The 23262-nt window shown below is 40.8% G+C and overlaps 1 protein-coding gene across 2 annotated transcripts in view; it reads left to right on the top strand.

The window, feature by feature from the left end:
• The window catches only part of HS2ST1 (heparan sulfate 2-O-sulfotransferase 1), a 137154-nt gene that overhangs the window by 99594 nt on the left and 14298 nt on the right, over positions 1 to 23262 (top strand). For both annotated transcript variants that reach the window (XM_060202291.1, XM_007529959.3), the window contains exons 2-3: positions 4245 to 4483; positions 17038 to 17123. In XM_060202291.1, the coding sequence (XP_060058274.1) occupies positions 4245 to 4483; positions 17038 to 17123 (325 nt within the window). The remainder of the gene's footprint in view (positions 1 to 4244; positions 4484 to 17037; positions 17124 to 23262) is intronic.

Below are 23262 nucleotides of genomic sequence, written 5' to 3' on the forward strand. Positions count from 1 at the left end.
TTTATTTCCCTTGATAGAAGACAAGCAAGAGTGTGGGCAGAGCAACACTAATAGATTTGGACAGTGATGAAAGCTGGGGTTGTTTGGAATATACCCTTCAGTTATTGACTATAATGCTTAGAGGCTCTCAGTAGATATTTATTATTCTGAGACAACTGTCAGATCCTCTCCATGCTTACAGCATTATTTGTTACTTTAATTGAAATGTTCATATGGAAAGCGATTATTTGGGGGAGGGGAGGATTCTGTTTTCTACCTTGATATATATTACTTAAGAAACCCACCCATGCCCTTTTTCCTTTCTGCCTCTTTCTTAGTCTTGTCCCTAAAATTCTGTCCTTGAGTCTCTTTGAATCCTACATATTCAAGATTACCTAGGCAGTTTTAGGTGTTTTCAAGATTCTTCCAGATACGTTTCTTCTGTTTGAATCTGTTTTTCATTCTCGGCCTGTGTGTTCACTTTCCTGTGTAGCATCTCTTGGCTGTTACAAGCAGTCTAGTCATGTCTTCAACACTGAGCTCGCCTCATCCTCCCTCCGTCCCCAACGAGCTCCCCAAAGGAGGAGAAAAAAGGAATAAACATAGAATAGGGACGCATGTCTGCATACGCGTTAATATTTCCGTGCACATACCTATGCTTGTACATACAGAATCCAGAAGCTTTTCCTCCTGTTGTTTCAAATCCTGCTACTGGTAAGCAGCAGGCCCAGAACATTAATTAGCTTTTGAGTTAAAACCTTAGCCCAGGATATACTCTCTGTAACACAGTGACCATATCTGCTAAGCCAGAATTTAAAATACACAGTCTACTGCTGGTGAAACAGCTCGCGTGGAGAGTATGCTGCTTTGCTGCTTTGCCATGTGCACGACCAGGTCTGAGCCCAGCCCCACTGCACTGAGGGCGCTTCAGCGCATTCACTCACCCACTCTTCTCTATCTCTAGCTAAAAACATTAATAATAAGAATACTAGTAATAATGAAATGCATAATCTGACATTACTCAAAGCCTGAGCTTGCTGTTGTAATTATACCACACTGCTTTTCTTTTCATTTTTCATTTATAAAAAGGCAACATTGGCAAGACCATAGGATAAGAGGGGTACAAGTCCACACAATTCCCACCACCAGATCTCCGTATCCCATCCCCTCCCCTGACAGCTTTCCTGTTCTTTATCCCTCTGGGAGCATGGACCCAAGGTCACTGTGGGATGCAGAAGGTGGAAGGTCTGGCTTCTGTAATTGCTTCCCCACTGAACATGGGCGTTGGCAGGTGAATCCATACTCCCAGCCTCTCTCTTTCCCTAGTGGGGTGGGGCTCTAGGGAAGCAGAGCTCCAGGACACATTGGTGGGATTGTCTGTCCAGGGAAGTCTGGTTGGCATCAAGCTAGCGTCTGGAACCAGGTGGCTGAAAAGAGACTTAACATACAAAGCCAAACAAACTGTTGACTAATCCTGAACCTAAAGGCTGGAGTAGTGCAGATGAAGAGTTGGGGTGGGGGTGGGGGTGTCTCTGTTCTGTAGATAGCTAGTAGGCATATTTTAGTTATATTCTAAAGGGCCTGGGGCTGTACTAGTTCCCCCCCCCCCCCAAGCCTGAAATCTGATATGCAGGGGGATCCAAGTTATTGTCTGGGGAGATGATGTCATGGCTGGAAAAAGAACCAGAAAGCTGGATCAGGGAAGAGAGTAGCCCCCTAATATGGGAAAGGTGTATAAACATTACTGACTGTAAACCCCATAGATTTGATGTGATCTGGGGCACATATGCAGGTTAGAACCCTGTGTGACCTCTGCATCCCTGTAGGTCTGAGCTCACATTCTGTGGTCATGAGTAGGAATGTTCCAAGCTGCCCCAGTATCTGAACCCATCTTCCTAAGGTGCAGGATAGAGTATGTTGTTTATCCTCCCTTTGGAGGATGAAACATTCTCTACCTTTGTTGATCCAAGTTGAGGGCAAGTTCCTATGGGCGGCCCACAAAGGGGTCTGTTTTGTTGTTCCTGATAGAGAATGACCAGTAACAATGGAGAGAGTGATTTATTTGAGGTCTAGGCCCATCATGTCTGTTTGGGACTCTCAGGACTCCCCAAGTAGGGTCCCAGCTGATGGGGTGGCCTGATAGTGACTAGAGAATCATCATTAAAATATGCCAGTCTCTTGCCCATATTCGTAGTCCTTGGCTTTGATAAGGTTAGCTTTGGAGTGAATGAGAGAACTATAATAGGAAGTAGGTATCTAAGTCTAAGTAGACACTGTTTCATTATGAACTTGATACTGACTCACTACAGACTATTGTGTACTTTTGCTTTCAGGTATATATTTGGCCCTCATTTATGGATATGTGTGAGCATACGCTCTATCTTGTAGGACATGGTCTATATCTAGGTTTAGGGACTTTGTTAGGAAGTGAACCACCTGGAATGGAATTAGAGAATCCTATGAAAGGAAAGGTCTCACCTGAGTAATGAGGGTGAAAGGTTGACATTCCATACCTGATGTCTCTGGACATAGTCTGAAGTGAAGCATGCTGGAGTGGTACTCATTGTGTGGATTAGATTGGGATTGGCGGATGCAATATCATTTGTTATGAATTGAGAGAAGCATGTAGGAAAGTGAGCCCTACTCTAGAGGTTCCAGGACTGGGGGAAATACTATAGAAATACTATAGGAAATACTTGCTCTATAGAGCAAGTGGGAGGTTCCTGCTGTTTTAGGGTTAAGAAGACAATAGATAGCAATTGCTATAATCACATTAATTGGCAATTGGATTAACTTTGAAATATCCCTTTGTTAGGATTTGCTGTATCATACACGACATCACCATAATGTATGTCCTTTGACATTATTTGTATATAGCTGTGCCACCGGTTGCTTCTCTCCCTGGTCTAAGCTTTTAAGAGAGTCAATTTATCAAGGACTCAGCCTATGTATTAAAAAGACTCAGTCTGTGCTTTAAGAAGTTTGAGACAGTCAACCATTTTTTCCCCTCTCATATTAATTAGTGATTTATATGACTACAAATTAATAGGCGTGTACATAAACACCATTCCCACCACCAAAGACTCTCCTCTACTCCCCCTACCCCGCCCCATGAAGCCGAACATCCACCCTCACCCTCAACCCAGGGCTTTTTCTTTAGTGCCCTATTCCAAGCCACACTGCTTTTCATGCCACTTAATTAAACCATGGACATCATGGTAGGCAGACCACATGTAATGTAAAATTGCAATTATGATATTTCAAGACGTGTAGCATAAGGCTTACATACATTGTCCTTTGGTGTGATTGGACCGTCTTAGGGAGAGCAGTTAATGCTTCCCTTACAAGTGATTATTAAATTCCATGTGAAGGCCGAGGCACTCAGTAGGCAGGGCTGACTGAGCAAGGGGAGAATGGAAAAGTGCTCAAGGCAGGTGAGATAGTTTGCACAGGATCTGGTGGTAGCAGCAGGTGCTGCTGTGTGTGTGAGCATCTGTCTCTGTGCAGAGTAGTGCGCGACCTTGTTAAGAGACTTCCCCTGGTTTCTTCTTCCGTTCCTTTCATCCTTTCTTGTTCTCAAAAGGGTTTGAGCATAACGTTTCTATTAAATACAGAGGAGTGGAAAGCAAAAAAAAAAAAACAACTGCTTTTTAAAGTGAATGATAGATGATTTGACTTAAAGGAATCCTGCAATACATTCAGACTTAGGTGTAGTGAAATATCGAGAAGGTGGGGAAGTATGCTGTTGTTTCTGAACTCTACTGACCTGAAGTCACACCTATGAACTATAATGACAGTTTGAGGCTGTTTGAAAGATAAAATTCCTACCCCACTGCATTTAGATAAATCAGGGAGTAACTAATCCGCAAGTAACAACTCTCACTAATCTTAGCTAAATTTATAAGTAACTTAGTTTCTAGGTGTGAATTTTAATATTCTATGCAATCTTTGTGTGTTTGAGAATTAATCTAGGCTTGAGAAAATCCACTATAATGCAAAGTGACTTTCAAAATGTGCTGAAGGAACTTCAGGTCAGTGGTGTTCAAATTTGACAACTTGGGTTCTGTTTGCTTGTTTTGCTCTTGACCTGCATAATTATTATCCTTCAAAGGTCATTCTAAAATGTTCATTTGCAAAGCATTTCTTCAGCTATTCCTATTGAGTAAGAATATTTTTATTCCAGAAATAGGCAATTATCTTTTGGGTTTTCTAACTTCCTTATCCGATCTTTAAAAAACTGAGCCTGTCTCTGTTTGGCTTTCCAGAAAGGGCTATTGCGAGACATGAAGTCCGAGAAATTGAGCAGCGACAGACAATGGATGGCCCTCGGCAGGATGCAACTTTAGATGAGGAAGAAGACATGGTGATCATTTATAACAGAGTCCCCAAAACCGCAAGCACGTCTTTTACCAATATTGCCTATGACCTGTGTGCAAAGAATAGATATCATGTTCTCCACATCAACACTACCAAGAATAATCCAGTGATGTCGCTACAAGATCAGGTAAACACCATCAGGGAAGGAGTACACAAATATTTCCCGAGACTTCTTCTTACTCAGATTTCACTTTTTGAAGGAACATGAGTGATTTGTAAACTGACCCCAGTGGTCCCAATGATTCTCTTAAAGGAAAGGACAAAACCAAACTTCTGTGTAATTTTATATTCCTTGTAGTTTGTACATTTTCTTGAACATAGTAATGTATTCAGATATTAGTAAAATAAATGAATTAACAGTTCAGATTTTTAAGAGAGAAAATTGAAGCTTTTTTTTTTCCCCCCCCTCCAGGGTTATTGCTGGGTTCGGTGCCTGCACCATGAATCCACCACTCCTGGAGGCCATTTTTCCCCCTTTTTGTTGCCCTTGTTGTTGTAGCCTCCTTGTGGTTATTATTATTGCCATTGTTGATGTTCATTGTTGGATAGGACAGAGAAATGGAGAGAGGAGGGGAAGACAGAGAGGGGGAGAGAAAGATAGACACTTACAGACCTGCTTCACCACCTGTGAAGCGACTCCCCTGTAGGTGGAGAGCTGGGGGGCTCGAACCGGGATCCTTGATGCTAGTCCCTGCGCTTTGCACCACCGCCCGACCCCCCAAAATTGAAACTCTTAAGTATGATGTCCTCTTTATTGGTATTGGACTCTGAGGCCAAGGTGCCAGTAAAAATGCTACAAGCACTGTAGTTGGTTCCTGTGCTAATGACATTTTCAAAGTAAGATGTTCTATTGTCAAGTAACTTGTTTGCTCAAAGCACTTTGTCTGCCCAACAGTGATTTAAGGGAGACAGTATCCCATGTTCCTGCTCCCTCTAGCCTGAAGTCAGGACTTTTACCACTGCAGGACATTACAGGTTTTATACAACCAATCTTTTTCAAATTGGCCTACAGCTTTATCAATCATTCTAAAAGTATGATATCTTTTAGAAATAGGAATGATATTTTGTATGATACTCTGCAGTAAAACATTATTACATTATCTCAATCTATGATAGAGCTTTCAATGACTACCGATGGTGTATATGGCTCTGTTTTGTGACTAGGCTCTGAATTTCACCTTTAGCTTTCCTAGTAATTTATATAAATGTTAGCTGTCAACTCCTGGGCAACAGGCATTATGGTTTATATTCTGACAAACTCTTACCTCTAAAGTTGTCAAGAAATTTTAGATGGTGCCAACAAGATGGCTCACCTTAGAGAGATGCCTGCTTTGCTATATATGTGATTCAGGTTCAAGCATGGCCCACATCACATGGATGGAGGATTGGGTGTGATGATACCTTTCTCTCTTTCTCTCTCTCTCTGTCTCTTTGCCATTCTCTCTCCCCCTCCCCCATCCCTCCCTCCTCTCTTTCTCCCTGAGAAAATTGGCTTGGAGAAGTGAAGCCCTGGCAGACACATGCACACACTTAGATAAATGGATTGCTAATTTAATGAAATAGTTTTAACTAAAATATAAATTATTTTAGGAAACATTTACATTTTAGCCATATTAGCATATACATTATTATTATTATTATTACTAATTTATTTATAAAATGGAAATACTGACAAGACCATAGGATAAGAGGGGTACAATTTCACACAATTCCTAACCCCAGAACTCCATGTCCAATCCCTTCCCTTGATAGCTTCCCTATTTTTTTTTTTTTTTTTAGTTTTTATTTATAAAATGGAAACACTGACAAGACCATAGGACAGGAGGGGTACAGTTCTACACAGTTCTCTAGAACTCTGTATTTTTCATCCCTCTGGGAGTATGGACCCAGGATCATTATGGGGTACAGAAGGTAGAAGGTCTGGCTTCTGTAATTGCTTCCTCACTGAATATATATATATATTCTTGAAGTCCTCTCTGTAAATCTAAATAAGCTCCTCTCTATAAATATTGAATGGGATGAGAACTGTACCCCATGATAAGTTACTATCTAAAAATATTGTCTAGGATCAAGTACTATCTTAGGGTAGCCTTATGAAAAATAAATGTGTGTTAGTTATATAACTAGAATGTGTTTAATGTAGATGAAATTGTTCTAGAATTGACCACTACCCCATTATTTAGCATTATTCCTGTATTGAAATATGAGAAGATTTTAAAAACATGGTTAACTTATACTTCCTTGCTAGGGTACTTTTTTATAAAGGCCAGTAGTATGTGGCATATCATCTGCCCTTAGAATTCTTGGCTCTCTGCAGTAACCATAGTACTCTTTCTCACAGAACCGAAAATCTGTGCCCATCAGCCAACCAAATACCTCTTCTGTAAAGGAGAAGAAACATGAGCTTGTTGAGCTAAGTGGGTCATAAAGCCTATTCATTATGTAATATTGTATCTCTCAGTGACAAGTATCCCGAATAATCAGGTTTTACTTGGTGGATAATAGTTTTAAATCTATTTGCATGACTGCTTTTTAGAGTGTAGATTTTGATTTAAAAGCAACATTTCTCAATGCTCACATATCATTTTAGACTTACTGAGTTTTTTTTGTTTGTTTGTTTGTTTAGAAAAATACTGTTAGCTTGCTTATTCAGTTTTGGGAGTTATTTTGTGTCTAGCATGGTAAAGATGACTGACAATACCACCTACCTTCCCTACCCCCACCAAAAATATAAATCTACAGAAACTGTCTATGTAAGACATTTATAGGCATCATGTAGTAATGCATTTTTCCAGTTGCATTTGGATGAGATAATGCTTCTGTTTTTTATTTCAACAGTATATTAGTTATATATCTGTTAGGGGAAAGCCAACAGAAGAAAAGCATAAAATACTGTCTTAAGAGTGGTGAGATTACATAGTGGACAACACTTAAAACTTGAAAATGTCAGCTTATAGTTCAAAGCTAGGTCAGGACAAGGAATAGGTTAGATCCCAGGTGGATTCTAATATACAACATCTAAATTATTTATAGCCTTTTATTCTATAGACAGCATCCCTCAAAGAAGTCACAGTTACTGCATCATTTCTCTTTGCACGGCAGCATTGATATTTCACTTGTATCAAGTTGTATCTAAATGTAAACTTATAGCTATCCGCGATGCCTTGAAAGTAATCATCCCTAAAATACTCCTTGAACCCCAGTTCGTATAACATACTTTTATTTTAGTACCGAGTTTCTTGTTGACCTGGTGTTTTGTTTCCAACTACTTTAGCATTTGAGTAGGAATCACATGCCTTGTTTTGCTTATCTTCTCTAAGAAATAGTTTGTAAGCAGTATCAGACTTAAGTGAAGTTTAAAAGGTGAGGATGGTTTGGGGAGTGGAAGGTAGCATAGTGGTTATGCAAAAAAGACTTGAAATCCTGAGGCACCCAAGGACCCAGATTTAATTCCTACCACTACCATAAGCCAGAATTTGGCAGTATACTACTTTTAAGAAGGAAAAAAAATGAGAAAAGATGAGGTTTTTAAATTACACTTACTAAAATTCTCATCTACTACTAAAAGCCCAGCTCACTTATCAATTTTTTATGATATTTCTTTTCCTTCCAACCTCACTAGTCCAGTTTGTTTAACATCTGCTTTTAGCCCCATGTCTCTGGACATATTTTGTACACATGTGGTAAGCTCTTGGCTGAACTATTTATGTGCTGAAATGTTTTAGTGAAAGAGGCCAAATATTTACAATCTGGCATAAAACTATTCATTGGATAACAGCTGTATATATTCTGCTATTTTTCAGACATGGTTATCAACTCTGTATTCAGGTTTTTATTCAGTTAAATATACATTTATACAGAGATTGTGTTACATTCTTTAGGGAAATATCAAAGAAATGAAAAACAAGGCCATGTAAGTGTAGAAGCTATGGTGACTGTCTTCTTCTTCTAGCGACTGTCTACTTAGGAAAGCATCAGTTTATTATATTCTCATTAGAACATTTAGCCAAAAATATTCTTCACTAAAATACTTGACCTGGATCATATCTTGAGGAAACAGTCAAAGCTATATTATAGAAAACTCCTTGGGAGTTGGGCGGTAGCGCAGTGGGTTAAGCGCACATGGCGCGAAGCGCAAGGACCAGCCTAAGGATCCCAGTTCAAGCCCCCGGCTCCCCACCTGCAGGGGAATCGCTTCACAAGCGGTGAAGCAGGTCTGCAAGTGCCTGTCTTTCTCTCCCCCTCTCTGTCTTCCCCTCCTCTCTCCATTTCTCTCTGTCCTATCCAACAATGATGACAACAACAACAGCAATAATAACTACAACAATAAAAAACAACAAGGGCAACAAGAGAAAATTAATATAAAAATTTTTTTTTAAAAAAATTTAAAAAAAAAAAAAGAAAACTCCTTCTCTCCTTCCCTCCCCCTTTCCCTCTCTCCCTCTCTCCATGTGTATGTTTGTGTGCGTATGCGTGTGTGTGTGCACACGTGTGTGTGTGTGTGTCTAGAGCTGTGCTGAGCTCTGGCTTATGGTCCTGCAGTAGATTCAGGCCAGGACTTGGGGACCTCAGGCATGAGAATCTGTTTGCATAACCATGATGGTAGCTCCGTGATCCAACATTCTCTAAACTCTTCCAAAGAGTCAGTGTCATAACAACCAAAAGCGTCTAGGTTTAGGAAATGGTGATTTATCCTCTTTCTAGACCAGGGGACACTCAAGAGACATGAAAACCAAATGTCATATATATTCTTTGACTAGAGTCTTGGTCATAACTGTCTTATATTTGCTTTCAAATGGTTCAGAAGAAAATGTCTGTATGTGTGTGGTCCTGGTGTGAAAGACAAACACTTTTCAGAGAGAAGAAGACAGTAGAGCAGCGAAATAACTCACTGGGATAGAGTGCCTGTTTCGCTATTCCTGCAACCCAAGTTCAAACCTAGACCCACCACACTGGGGGCGACTTGAGTGCTGTTTTCTTTCCCTCTCTGCCTCTGTCTTTTTCTGAAAAGGTCAGCTCAGAGTAAATAGTGAGGCCCCCTATGACGACAAGGAAAGAGAGAGAGAAAATAGACACCGAAGCCCAACTCCACCATCCAGGGAGCTATTCCAATGCCATCCACTGTGCTGCCAGGTGGTGCCCATGTAGTGCCAAGGTTTGTACCCCGGTTCTCATGCCTCACAGATCTATGCTCTCCTCAGTAAGCTATACTCCTAGACCTCAGGATGTTGACAGTGCGTCTTTTTTTTTTTTTTTTTTTTTAATGTTTTTATTCATTTACTTATTTTGGATAGAGACAGAGAAGTTGAGAGAAGGGAGGGAGGGAGGGAGAGAGAGAGAGAGAGTGGGTGAATCCTGCAGCACTGTTTCACCATTCGTGAAGCTTTCCCTGTAGGTATGCACCGGGAGCTTGAACCTGGGTCCTTGGGCACTGTGATGTGTGCACTCAACCAGGTGCACCATCACCCAGCCCTGACAGTGAATCTTAGCTTAGAGTATACATATATTGATTGTTGCTTCCATTTTTATGTGTGTTAGGAATTTTTCAAATTTAGAAAAGTGACATATGAGAAGTGAAAACATTAGAATAATGGAATTAAAAGGCAAGCATGACTACAAGGCATAAGAAGACCAAGTTTAGAATGAAATTAAAAGGCAAGCATGACTACAAGGCATAAGAAGACCAAGTTTAGAATGAAGTGGACTTAATCATAAGACCTGTTTCTGAGATGGATGTTTACTCAGTTAATGAGCAGGAGTTGACAGGAAATGGGGAACCAGTCTCATAAATAGGTCTTGAGAGATTGTTTAAAGGTTCTAGCAGGAGAGCCCCACCACTCTTACACCTTTGACTGAAGACAAGTCCGCCTCTGTTCTGCAAAGGTCGTCCTCAAACACACCTGGAGCCCTGAGAGAAGCCACTAGCCACCCAGATCAGCCGAATCAACCTCCTTGATCAGTAGGGTGACAGATGTCACATCCAAATAACCCTCACATCCTCATGAGTACATCTCTGAGTTGAAGGCCTTCTTATCTTTCACTACTCTGGGGAAGGAAGCAGAGCTCGTGTTCATCAAGGGGGCTCACCTTTCTTGTTTCAAGCCCCCATTTCAAGCCTCTGTACCACATGGGAGCATTATGGCACTAGAAAAGCTGAAAGATGGTGGACCAGTGTGCTGGTGTCTTTTTCCCTCTCTGAATGTCTCCGTTTTTGTCTACCTGTCTCTCTATCTGAAAGAGGGAAAAAAAAAAGAAATCACCCTGGGAGCAGTGTAATCATCCTTTTTATAATAATAATAGTAGCAACAATAATAGTAATAACAATAATAACTATATTAAATGGCAGCATCTTTTTTTTTTTAAGAGTTGCTGGGGTGAGGCATGGAATGGCCAGAGTTCTTTTTTTTATATATTTATTTATTTATTCCCATTTATTGCCCTTGTTTTATTGTTGTCGTCATTGTTGGATAGGACAGAGAGAAATGGAGAGATATGGGGAAGACAGAGAGGGGGAGAGAAAGACAGACACCTGCAGACCTGTTTCACCACCTGTGAAGCAACTCCCCTGCAGGTGGGGAGCCAGCATCTTTTATAATTTTTCATGGCCCCTTTTTGCTCTCTCTAGCGTCATCTTTTACTTGTTTCTGCTAGATGTTAGAGATACCCAGAATTTCATTCTTTATAGGACAAATGAGTCTTTTTTTTTCTTCTAATGCACTGTTAATCTAACTTCTCATCATTTGCATTAAAGCCTCTGGTTCAATAATAGCTGCATGGACTGACTTTTTTTAGAGCGACACTTTAGACAAGTGCTTTTAATGTGTATGCAGATCATCACTCGAAGTACAGATTCCAAGTGAGAATGACTCAGGAATTCTGACATTTGAATTTCTAAAATGCTTTACTAGATGCCACAACTGATACCTCTGGTCCTTGCTCCGTGGTGTGAATAGTAAAGATCTGGAACTTGATTCTCAGTGGGGTCTGGGGAAGGTGCATATTGTAATCTTCTCAGGATGACGAAGTACATTCTCTCTAAGTGCGTGTTTCTACTCCCCCCCAACAAAATCCAAATTTCTTATCTAAGCTCACAGGCTTCTTTTAAATTCCAGTTCTTATCCATTGCTTCAACCTTTTCGTGATTAGCTGCACTGACCTTTCAGCTCACTGAATGCACCATGCATTTCCCACTTTCAGGCCTCAGCATTTACTGTTTCCTCTTTAAACATACTCTCATGGCTTCATGTTAACCATTTGATTGAGGTTTCAGCTTCAGTTACATTCTTTTAGAAAAACAGGGTCTCAGGCAGTAGCGCGGTGGGTTAAGCGCACATGGCGCTAAGTGCAAGGATCAGTGGAAGGATCCAAGTTTGAGCGCGCCCCCCCCCCCCCCCGCTCCCCACCTGCAGGGGAGTCGCTTCACAGGCGGTGAAGCAGGTCTGCAGGTGTCTATCTTTCTCTCCCCCTCTCTGTCTTCCCCTCCTCTCTCCATTTCTCTCTGTTCTACCCAACAATGACGACATCAATGACAACAATAAAAACTACAACAACAAGGGCAACAAAAGGGGGGAGGAAGCAAATTAAATTTTAAAAATTAAAAAAGAAGAAAAGAAATACAGTACTTGAACATGCTATGTCTTCCAAGTGACGGTGAGACTCTTCTTACTCTGCCTTTCTTTGTACTGACAGATGTGTTTGTTGCCTGTCTTCATGTGCTGTAACATAAACGCCACAAAGATTGGACACCTTGCCTGTCTTCTTCACCATTGTATTTAACCTGGTGGTTGAAGTAGTGCCTGGGACATAGCAGATATGCCATCATTTTTTTTTAACGGAATGAATAAATATATTTCAAATCTGAATGTAATTCTGAATTAAGCATAGTGTCATGATGATGGTTACTGGCAGGTAGGCCCTCCTGAGTGATAGTAACGTGATCTACCCTTACCCCCAGTGTTTTGGTTCACACACATATCCTTCTACCAAAAGAAAGAAAGAAAGAGGGGGCGGAGGAGGGAGGGAAGCAAAAGAAAGAAAAGAAGAAGGAAGAAAGAAAGAGGAAAAATACATTTTTGAACCTGAATCAAGATATGAATTCATCTCTCTCTGGTGAACCTTTTTTATATTTTTAGTCACTATTACTCAGTTTCCTTCCTTGTAGAGAAAAATCTCTCTAGTTTAGTCTCGAAACCGCCCCTGGCTGTCTAACACATGCTTACTTTAAGTGTATATGAGTAGGAGTTTGGTATATAGTAATTAACCAAGTTAATGGTAGTATTCATTCAGTAGGTAGTAATTACAAAGTTGGAATTTGGCCACAGTATTCAAAACAAATTCTTTTGTGATTACAGATGATCATAATGTTGAGATTAATTTATTAAGTGTGTAGGTCTACATACACTGTTAGTGAGATGGTACTTCCTTAGCTTTTTCCTGTACTCCTGGCTCAGATCTGATTCAACAAGCAAATAAATCACATCACCACTACCTCCATTGCTTGTGTTTTCCCTAAAGGTGTCTTTTGATTACTTGCTAGCCTGGCTCTGCTTGAGTTATAAAATCTGACAAAAATTACAGTGGAAGATCTGCTCCAGGCTAGCCATAAAAACATCTCTTTTCATGTACTATATCTAACTACTGCTTCTGAATTATCTTTTTTTTTGATAGCCTATTTCAGTCAGAGAATGGAAATTCTCTTTGTGACTTTATGTCCTTCTCCAATGCCAGAGTTTTCCATGTCTTTATTCACTTTAACTTCTTTTTGGTACTATGACATTTTACTCCCTTTTGCCTAACGTTTCACCTTTGATCAGTGCCAGTCTGCCAGTAAGAATCGAAACAGTGAGCCAGGTAGACGCTTTCTTGCCCTTTTCTATTTCTTCCGGCCCCACATTCCAGAATTTTCTGTAAGTATTGGGCAAAAAAAAAAAAAACTAGCCCCTCCCCCTCATGACCCTCCCTTCCTTAGAAAAAAAAAAGATGAAGAAAATAAATGAAAATAAGATGAGTGATGGAGGAGAGACGAGACGGTAGGAATGATAAAGTAGGAACTGCACTAGACAGATGAAGGGGGGGAAACAGAGTAGAAATAGAAAATTCTAGAAAACTACGGGGATATTAAATATGACTAAATGGAAAAAATAGCCAAATTAATACTTTGAAAAGGACTTTTAAAAACTTGCTTCAGAGGAAATTAAATTGTTGTTTTGTTCTTGGAGATCACTTTTGAAAATGAGAATCAATCAGTGGTGTAGATTTTTTTTTTTTAGTGATTTAATAATGATCGACAGTATTGTGAGATGAGGGGTACAGTTCCATAAATTCCCACCATCAGAGTGCCCTATCCCCTCCCCTCCATTGAACGCTTCCCTATTTTTTATCCCTCTGGGAGTAGGGACCAAAATTCTTTGTGGGATGCAGAAGGTGGGAGGTCTGGCTTCTATAATTGCTTCTCTGCGGGACATGGCCATTGGCAGGTGGATCCACACCCCCAGCCTATTTCTGTCTTTCCCTAGTGGGTCAGGACTCTGGAGAGGTGGGGTTCCAGGACATATTGGTGACATCGTCTGCCCAGGGAAGTCAGATTGGTGTCTTGGTAGTATCTGCAATTTGGTGGATGAAAAACATTAAGATACAAATCAGGACAAATTGTTTAATAATCAGGAAACTATGAATTGACCTGTCAATACCCATGTCCAGCGGAGAAGCAATTACAGAAGCCAGATCTTCCACCTTCTGCACCCCATAGAGATTTTTTGGTCTGTACTTCCTGAGGGATAAAGAGTAGGGAACCTTCCAGTGGAAGGGATGGGATATGGCACTCTGGTGGTGGGAATTTATGGAATTGTACCCCCCACACACACCATCAATCATTATTAAATCACTAAAAAAAAAAAAAGTTGAAAATAGGAATGCACAAAGCAGAACTTGGGTTGTATTTGGTGTATTGCACCAAAGTAAAAGATGGGAGGTGAGGGGGCCAGGTGGTAGTGCACCAGGTTTAGCGTACATGGTGTGAAGTGCAAGGACCAGCATAAGGATCCCAGTTCGAGCCCCTGGCTCCCCACCTGCAGGGAGGTTGCTTCACAAGCGGTGAAGCAGTTCTGCAGGTGTCTTTCTCTCCCCCTTTGTCTTCCTGTCCTCTCTCAATTTCTCTCTGTCCTATCCAACAACGACAGCAGTAATAATAATAACAAGGGCAACAAAAGGGAAAAAATGACCTCCAGGAGCAGTGGATTCATAGTGCAGGCACCGAGCCCCAGAGATAATCCTGGATGCAAATTAAAAAATAAATAAATAAATAAAAGACAGGGGGAGTTCAGGTCCTGGAACATGATGGCAGAGGAGGACCTAGAGGGGGTTGAATTGTGTGGAAAATTGAGAAATATTATACTTGTACAAACTGCTATATTTTACTATTGACTGTAAACCATTAATCCCTAGTAAAGGGGGGAAAAATCAGGAACCTAAAGGTAAGAATAGAACAGATGAGATTTGGGGTCTTCATGTTGGAAGAAGGTAGGAAGTCTAATTTAGGTATATTCAAAGGGGCCCATGACTTTACTAATTTTTGCCCAAGCCTTACAGCTAACATGCAGGTGGGCTGAAAGTATTGTCTAGGAAGATGATGTCAGAGTTGGGAATAGGACTAGAAAGCTGGATCAGGGCAGAGAGTAGCTCCCAAACATGGGAAACCTACATAAATACCATTAACTGTAAACCCTATCAGTCTGGCTTAGGGCCCATAACTCTTCATATTCAGCACAGGAGCCTGTGTAGCCTCTGCATCCCTGTCAGTCTGGGCTCACAGTCCCTGGTCACAGCTAGGGACATTCTAGGCTGCACTCATTTCAGGACCAGTCTTCCTCAAGTGGCAGAGTATGCTGACCAGCCTCCCTTTGGAGAACGGGGCAGTTTCTACCACGGTTGTTCTACATTGGGGGCTAGGTCCTATAGAGGCCTCCAGGAGGGTTTATGATGTTATTCCTGATAGAGATGGCCAGTGATGGTGGAGAGAGAGATCTGTTAGAGGTCTAGGCTCATATATCTGGGTGGGCATCCCAGCATTCCTTGACTAGGGCCCCTGATGGTGGATGGCCTGGTAGTGAGCAAAAGACCATCATTAGAGAGTACTGGTCTCTTGCCCTTATCCAGCTTTCTGTGTTTTAAATGCTAAGACTCTTTCCCAGATTAGTGTGAGCTGCTGCTTTCACCGTGGTGACATCTTTTTGTTTGCTTAGCAGTTTTTTTCTTCCTTGTAAAGGGAACGTAAATCTCAGTTTAGCGTCTTTCTGTTTATTGCAAGTTGTAAATCAGCCAGAGCTTTATTAATGAGACTTTAATCAAATGGGATGAAAGACAAAACACATGCACACTCCTGTTAGGTATATAAACTTGAACCCTCCCGCCCCACCCCAGTCTTTTACTTTGGTGCAATATAGAGTATTTATAAACAGAACTCACCTGGTGTTTTTGCTAGAACAGAGTAGTTGAGTAGGGCAGAGGGAAACAGAGGGAATGTGAAAGAGAGACACCTGCAGCACTGCTTCACCACTTGTGAAGCTACTCCCCCCACACACACACACAGGGCCTTCAAGGGTTTGAACATGGATCTTTGCACATGGCAGCATGTGTCCTCAACCAGGTGTGCTACCACCAGATCCCAGAAGGGAGTCTTGACTGCTTGGAAATCTTGCAGATTTGCTTATCAGAATTATGTAACATTTTCCTTTGAGAAATTGTGTTATCTGTGCTTTGCAGCTGGGATGCTTAGGATTATCTAGATTAACAAGTTATTAAGCATTTTACTAAATCTGCACTTATTTTTCACAGTAATAGTTTATGTCCATAAAACTCTAGTAAATTTAGATACTGCTGCCTGGGAATTAGCTCTCACAGTAGAATACACACTGCCATGCGTGAGTTTGGTCTGAGCTCCCAGCCACCACATGGGAACACCTGCTCAGAGAAGCTTCACAGTGATGACTAGTGTCTAGTGTTAGGCTTCCTCTGTTATTGTCGTTGTAGTATTAGGCTTTGTCTTTTGTGGTTCTCCTTCTCCTCTCCTCTCTGTCTCTATCTCTCGCGCCACTGTAAACAGTGAAATTGTGCAGGCTTAGAGTCTCAGTAATAACCCTCACGGACCAAAAACTAAATTTACATAGTAATTTCAAAATTAAAAGATTTACCCATATGACATCATATTAATCCTTTTTTTTAACCAGTATGACACCTGCTTTAGATTGACATCTTTGGTCATCACTTTTCCTATCATCATTTCAGTTTAAAGATAAATTTTTGATTCATTGATAAAATTAATTACAAAGTCTCTGGGGGAAAAAAAAAACTTTTGTTACGATTTGCATGGAAGGATTATTCCTGAACTGACGGCTACTTTCCTCACTGTGTGTTGGTTCTCACCCCATGTAAATATACTTGCAAAGCAGTGTGGCAAATGACTACACTGTGTAACTTTTTTTTTCTGAGCATGGTTGTAGCTCTATGATGAATTAGTTATTACAGAACGCACAATGCTTTCCTTAGTTTAAACTGGTGTTTCGAGTCTGTAATTGTCATACCACTGTGATTGGTGTAATATTCCAAACTAGAAATTAATTTTATTATCAGACTTTACTTTCTTTAGATTATACATAAGTAATGAGCATGTTCTTTTTGTTTCAGGTGCGATTTGTAAAAAATATAACTTCCTGGAAAGAGATGAAGCCAGGGTTTTACCATGGACATGTTTCTTATTTGGATTTTGCAAAGTAAGTTACACCGAAAATGATACACTAAAGACTGTTTTGTGCTCTAACAGCTGAAAAAAAGAATACGTGATATGATTTGATTTTTTTTCCAAGAAAACATACTGCTTTGCCATTGCCCGTTATAGGGAAGGCATTTAAATATTCATCTTAGTGTTATACTGCCCTCTAGTGTTCATGAATTGATAATTGTCATATTAATTTTAGAAATTCAAGATAAATTTTGTCATACACTTTAGAGTTACTTATCATTGTTATGCATTGTTACTTATCATTGTTTACGCTTCTCATACAACCATAGATGCAATTTAAGCGCATGTGGCATGAAGCCCAAGGACCGGCGTAAGGATCCTGGTTCGAGGACCCGGCTCTATGTTGTTGTTGTTGGCTAGGACAAAGAGAAATTGAGAGGGGAGGGGAGACAGAGGGTGGGAGAGAAAGACAGACACCTGCAGGCCTACTTCACCGCTCTCGTGAAGCGGACCCCCCTGCAGGTGAGGAGCCGGGTCCTCGAACCAGGATCCTTACGCCGGTCCTTGGGCTTCATGCCACATGCGCTTAACCTGCTGCGCTACCCCTGTGAATCTTTTCCTTTTTAAGAGATCTTTTTTAAATTTTATTTTAACCAGAGTATTGTTCAGCTCTGACTTTTCGAGGTGCCAAGTATAGAACCCGGGAGTCTCTCTCTCTCTTTTTTTTTTTTTGCATAACCATAATGCTGGCTCCCTGGCCTGGATCTTTGCTGTGTGTGTGTGTGTGTTTTAACATGCATTAAAATGGATTTTCAAAACATTAGACATATAAAGCACTTTGTTCTTATTTCTAATTCCTTCCATAGAACTCAAAATCTTAAAAAAAAAAATGCTATCTCTAAAGTTGGATGTACATATTTCTATAAATAATTTATCCTACAATATGGAAAACACTTTATGCACGACTTTAAAATAAACTAATTTTTTTCTTCCCTAGGCATGAACCAGTTTCATAAACTTCATTCATATGCATATTTCCCCTCAGAGCTGCCTTATCCTTCAATTGAATGTTTGTTCCCCTTTCACCTAAATGATTTATTTTTTTTCCACACAAAGCTTGGTTTCTCATACTTGAGGTTTTCATTATTAACATATTTTATTGAGGGCTGGTACTCTGGGCAAAATTCTTTTTTTTTTCCTTACAATGAACCTCTGCCGACAGAGGCACTTGCAATCGAAATAGTACGGAGCTTCGTGAAAAAGATTGATCTCCTTGATTAAGTAGTAACACGAACATTTAAGAGTCTTAAGTATTTTCATAATGAGTCTCATATCATTAGAAGTGAAAACTATTGTGGAAAAAATGTAATACACTTATAAGATTTTAAGAAGATGCCTTCCTTAGAAAGCCAACGTAGGTGAAACAGATTTCGATGTTTGTGGTTAAGAACTATTGTAGATATAACTGGTATTACTTATCATGTTTGCATTTGCCGGCCTTTCTCGTTGAATGAGTAAGGAAAGAGAAAGAAATACTGGCTACCGGTTGTTTAAAAAAAAAATGTATTTTACTTATTTCCTATGAGCTGGACAGAGTTGCACATGAGAGAATGAGAGATATAGAGAGGCAGAGAGGCAGAGAGAAGCCACAGTAGGACTGTAGAGAGCCTGAGGCTCTGGGGATTGATCCAGGAACCCCAGGCAGGAAGGTCCTGCACTCTACTTGCTGAGCTATTTCTCCTGAGGCTGCACCTTACCGATATTTTAAACACGATAGTCTTCAGGATGTATTTGTTTTTTTTAATTAGTAATATAATAATGATTAACAAGATTGTAAGATTACAGGGGTATAATTCCACACAGTCCTTACCACCAAAGTTCCAAGTCCCATCCCCTCCATTGGAAGCTTCTTTTTATTCTTTATCCCACTGGGAGTATGAACTAAAATTCTTTTTCCCCCTTTTTAAAAATAATTTAATTTAATTTAATTAATTTTGCCTCCAGGGTTATCTCTGGGATTCGATGCCTGCACTACCAATCCACTGCTCCTGGAGGCCATTTTTCTCATTTTGTTGCCCTTGTTATTGTTATAGCTGTTGTTATTATTGGTGTTGTTGGATAGAACAGAGGAAAATCAAGAGAGGAGATGAAGACAGAGAGGGGGAGAGAAAGACACTTGTGGACTTGCTTCACCGCCCATGAAGCAACTCCCTGGCAGGTGGGGAGCCAGGGGCTCAAATTATAGGGTACTTGGACTGGTTGTTGTACTCTGCCATGTGTGCTTAACTGTGCTACTGCCTTCCTTCCCCCTTTTTTATTAGTGATTTAATAATGATCAACAAGATTGTGAGATAAGAGGGATACAGTTCTCACTACCAGAGTTATGTATCCCATCCCTCCATTGAAAGCTTCCCTAGTCTTTATCCCTCTGGGAGTATGGACCAAAGATCTTCATGGGGTACAGAAGGTGGAAGGCCTGGCTGTAATTGCTTCTCTGCTGGACATGCCATTAGAAGGTCGATCCATACCCCCAACCTGATTCTGTCTTTCTGTAGTAGGGCAGGGCTCTGGGGAGGTGGGTTTCCAAGACACAGTGGTGAGGTCGTCTGCTAAGGGAAGTCAGGTTTGCGTCATGGTAGGATCTGCAACTTGGTGACTTAAAGGCAATAAGATGGAAAGCAGAACAAGTTGTTTAACAATCAGGAACAAAAAGGTAAGAGTATAGCAGATGAGATTTGGGGTCTTCATGTTGGAAGAAGCTAGGAAGTCTAATTTAGGTATATTCAAAGGGGCCCATGACTTTACTAATTTTTGCCCAAGCCTTACAGCTAACATGCAGGTGGGCTGAAAGTATTGTCTAGGAAGATGATGTCAGAGTTGGGAATAGGACTAGAAAGCTGGATCAGGGCAGAGAGTAGCTCCCAAACATGGGAAACCTACATAAATACCATTAACTGTAAACCCTATCAGTCTGGCTTAGGGCCCATAACTCTTCATATTCAGCACAGGAGCCTGTGTAGCCTCTGCATCCCTGTCAGTCTGAGCTCACAGTCCCTGGTCACAGCTAGGGACATTCTATGCTGCACTCATTTCAGGACCAGTCTTCCTCAAGTGGCAGAGTATGCTGACCAGCCTCCCTTTGGAGAACGGGACAGTTTCTACCACGGTTGTTCTACATTGGGGGCTAGGTCCTATAGAGGCCTCCAGGAGGGTTTATGATGTTGTTCCTGATAGAGATGGCCAGTGATGGTGGAGAGAGAGATCTATTAGAGGTCTAGGCTCACATATCTGGGTGGGTATCCCCTAACTAGGGCCCCTGTTGTTCCTGATAGAGATGGCCAGTGATGGTGGAGAGAGAGAGATCTGTTAGAGGTCTAGGCTCATATATCTGGGTGGGCATCCCCTAACTAGGGCCCCTGATGGTAGGTGGTCTGGTAGTGATCAAAAAGCTGGTCTCTTGCTTTTATCCAGCTTCTGTAGTCCTTACTCTATCTGACAAAGTTAGACTTAAGAGTTATTGAGGGAAGTGAAATAGGAAGTAGATGAGGTAGGTATCTAAGTAGAAGATATTTGATTAAGTACTTTTTGGTGGACCAAATTTTTTTTTTTTCCTTCCTCCAGTGTTATCACTGGGACTTGATGCTAGCATGAATCCATTGTTCCTGGAAGCGGGGCTTTCCTTTTTTTTTTTTTTTTTTTTGTTACTGGAGAAATTGAGAGAGGAAGGGAAGATAGAGAGGGAGAGAGAGATACCTACAGACCTGCTTCACTACGTGGGGAGCAACCCCCCTGTTGATGGAGAACTAGGGGCTTGAACTGGGAACCAGAATTCTTTATGGGGTGCAGAGGGTGGAAAATCTGGCTTCTGTAACTCGATCCATACCCTTTGCCTGTTTCTGTCTTTCAGCACAGTGCTTTGGAGAGTTCAGTAAAATATCTGCCTTAAGGAGATAGTGGTTGAATTTGGTGAAAGAAAAATTTGATCCTTAATTTTCCAGCTGCTTTAGCAGACATTAAAAAAAGAATGTAAACTCTAGAAATAAGATCTTAAGAAATTAAAAGCCCTCTCTAATTTAACTTGGTCACTAGAAACACCCATTTTCTTTTGTAAGCCTGTATTTGCTCAAAGTACACTTTGGCTAGATTAGAATAATAACAAAAATAACTTATTGAACACATTTCTGGGTTTTTCCTTTCCATTTTTTTCTTTAGTATTTAATTACTGTTTTATTTTGAGTTGGTTGGCACAACGGCAACTTTAAATAATGTAGGAAAGATAAATTCATTTAAATTTATACCTAAGGAAAATTAGGTGGGATGTACATTTTTAAAATGTCTTAAGGTGCAGGAAATACAAAGTTGAATAAGTTTCAATTCTTAAAAAGCCTACCACCATTTTTTTCATCACTATCATTTTATTGTTTTTTCTTTATAAGTATTGAAAGTTTATAGATATCTAGAAACCCATATTACAGGGGCCAGGCAGTGGCACACCTGTTTAAGCACACATATTACACAGTACAAGGATGCAGTTTCGAGCTCCTGATCCCCACCTTCACGAGTAATGAAGCAGGTGTCTCTCTGTCTCTTTCCCTCTATTTCCCTTCTCAGTTTCTCTCATCTCTATTTAATAAATTAAAAAATAAAAATAATTTTAAAAATCCTTGTTACACATAATTAGTAGAATATCACCTCACTTAGAGTTTCAGTTGTATAGTAGTTAGCATTATACTGTCTCTTTCATAAACCTTTTTTTTTTTTTTTTTTTTTGGAAAATGCTTCAGTGCTGTTTTTGGTCATTCTTCGCTGAAAATTTTAGTGATCTAGCTGCCTGTATGTCGGATGTCTGCATCTGTCCTAGAAGTACATTTGGAAATTATTTCTGAAACAAAATTCAGTTTTATTTTGGCACAATTTCAGTATATACTGTTTGCCACATGAGTGGACATTGACTTCCAGTGTTGCCATTTTTAGTGTCTTCATTTCACCACTCTCCTTAGGACAATTGAGGGCAAATCAATAAAGCAGATACATCAGGACAAGAGGTAAACAGCCAAATGTTTCACTACATGTGAAATGTGCTAGAGGGTACTAAATCGCCACTGTCTGAGACCTAAACTTTGTTAGTGTGTAGATCATAGGGAATTGGCCCCTTTACCATGTGCTATTCTGCTGGCCCAGGTGAAGTACCGCAATTTGTTTTCTCCTTTCTTTTTTCCTCCTCCTCCTCTCTCTTTTTTTTTTAATATTTATTTATTTTCTCTTTTGTTGTTCTTGTTGTTTTAGTTATTGTTGTTGTTGATGTCGACGTTGTTAGGACAGAGAGAAATGGAGAGAGGAGGGGAAGACAGAGATAGGGAAAGAAAGACACCTGCAGACCTGCTTCACCGCCTGTGAAGCGACTCCCCTGAAGGTGGGGAGCCGGGGGCTCAAACCGGGATCCTTCCTCCGGTCCCTGCGCTTTGCGCCACGTGCACTTAACCTGTTTTGCTACCACCCAACTCCCCTCCACCTCCTTTCTTTTTCTCTTCCTCCTCCCCACCCCCTCATCCTCTTCACCGCCCCCCCCCCCCCCCCATCTCTTCCTCCTCTTTCTCCTCCTTTTTAACCAGAGTGCTGTTCAGCTCTGGCTTATGGTGGTGGTAGGAGGGACTGAACTTGGGACCTAGGAGCCTCAAGCATGAGAGTTAATTTGCATAACCATTATGCTGTCTGCCCCACCAGAAGTACCACAGTTTCTGTCTATGGTCACTTGTATTGCTTTCTACCTTTTTTGATTGAGTAAGACTGCCAAGACATTTACATACAGGTTTTGTGCGGACATATAGCTTCACTTCTCTTGAGTAAAAGCCTGGAAGTGAGGTTGCTGGACGGTATAGTAACTGTACGACTGGCCATTGTTCTCCTGAGTGACCGTATTTTGCATTCTCTTTCTCTTTTCTTACTATCTTTATTTACTGGATAGAGACAGCCAGTAATTGAGAGGAAAGAGGGAGACAGAGAGACACCTGCAGCACTGTGTCACCACTTGCGAAGTTTTCCCCCTGCAGGTGGGGACCAGGGGCTTGAACCTGGGTCCTTGCACACTGTAGTGTGTGCGCTCAACCAGGTGCACCACCACCTGGCCCCCATTTTGCATTCTCATCAACAACGCTGTTCTTGCTGAAACA

This window comes from Erinaceus europaeus, chromosome 11 (genome assembly GCF_950295315.1).
Source record: "Erinaceus europaeus chromosome 11, mEriEur2.1, whole genome shotgun sequence".
Taxonomy (NCBI): Eukaryota; Metazoa; Chordata; class Mammalia; order Eulipotyphla; family Erinaceidae; genus Erinaceus; species Erinaceus europaeus.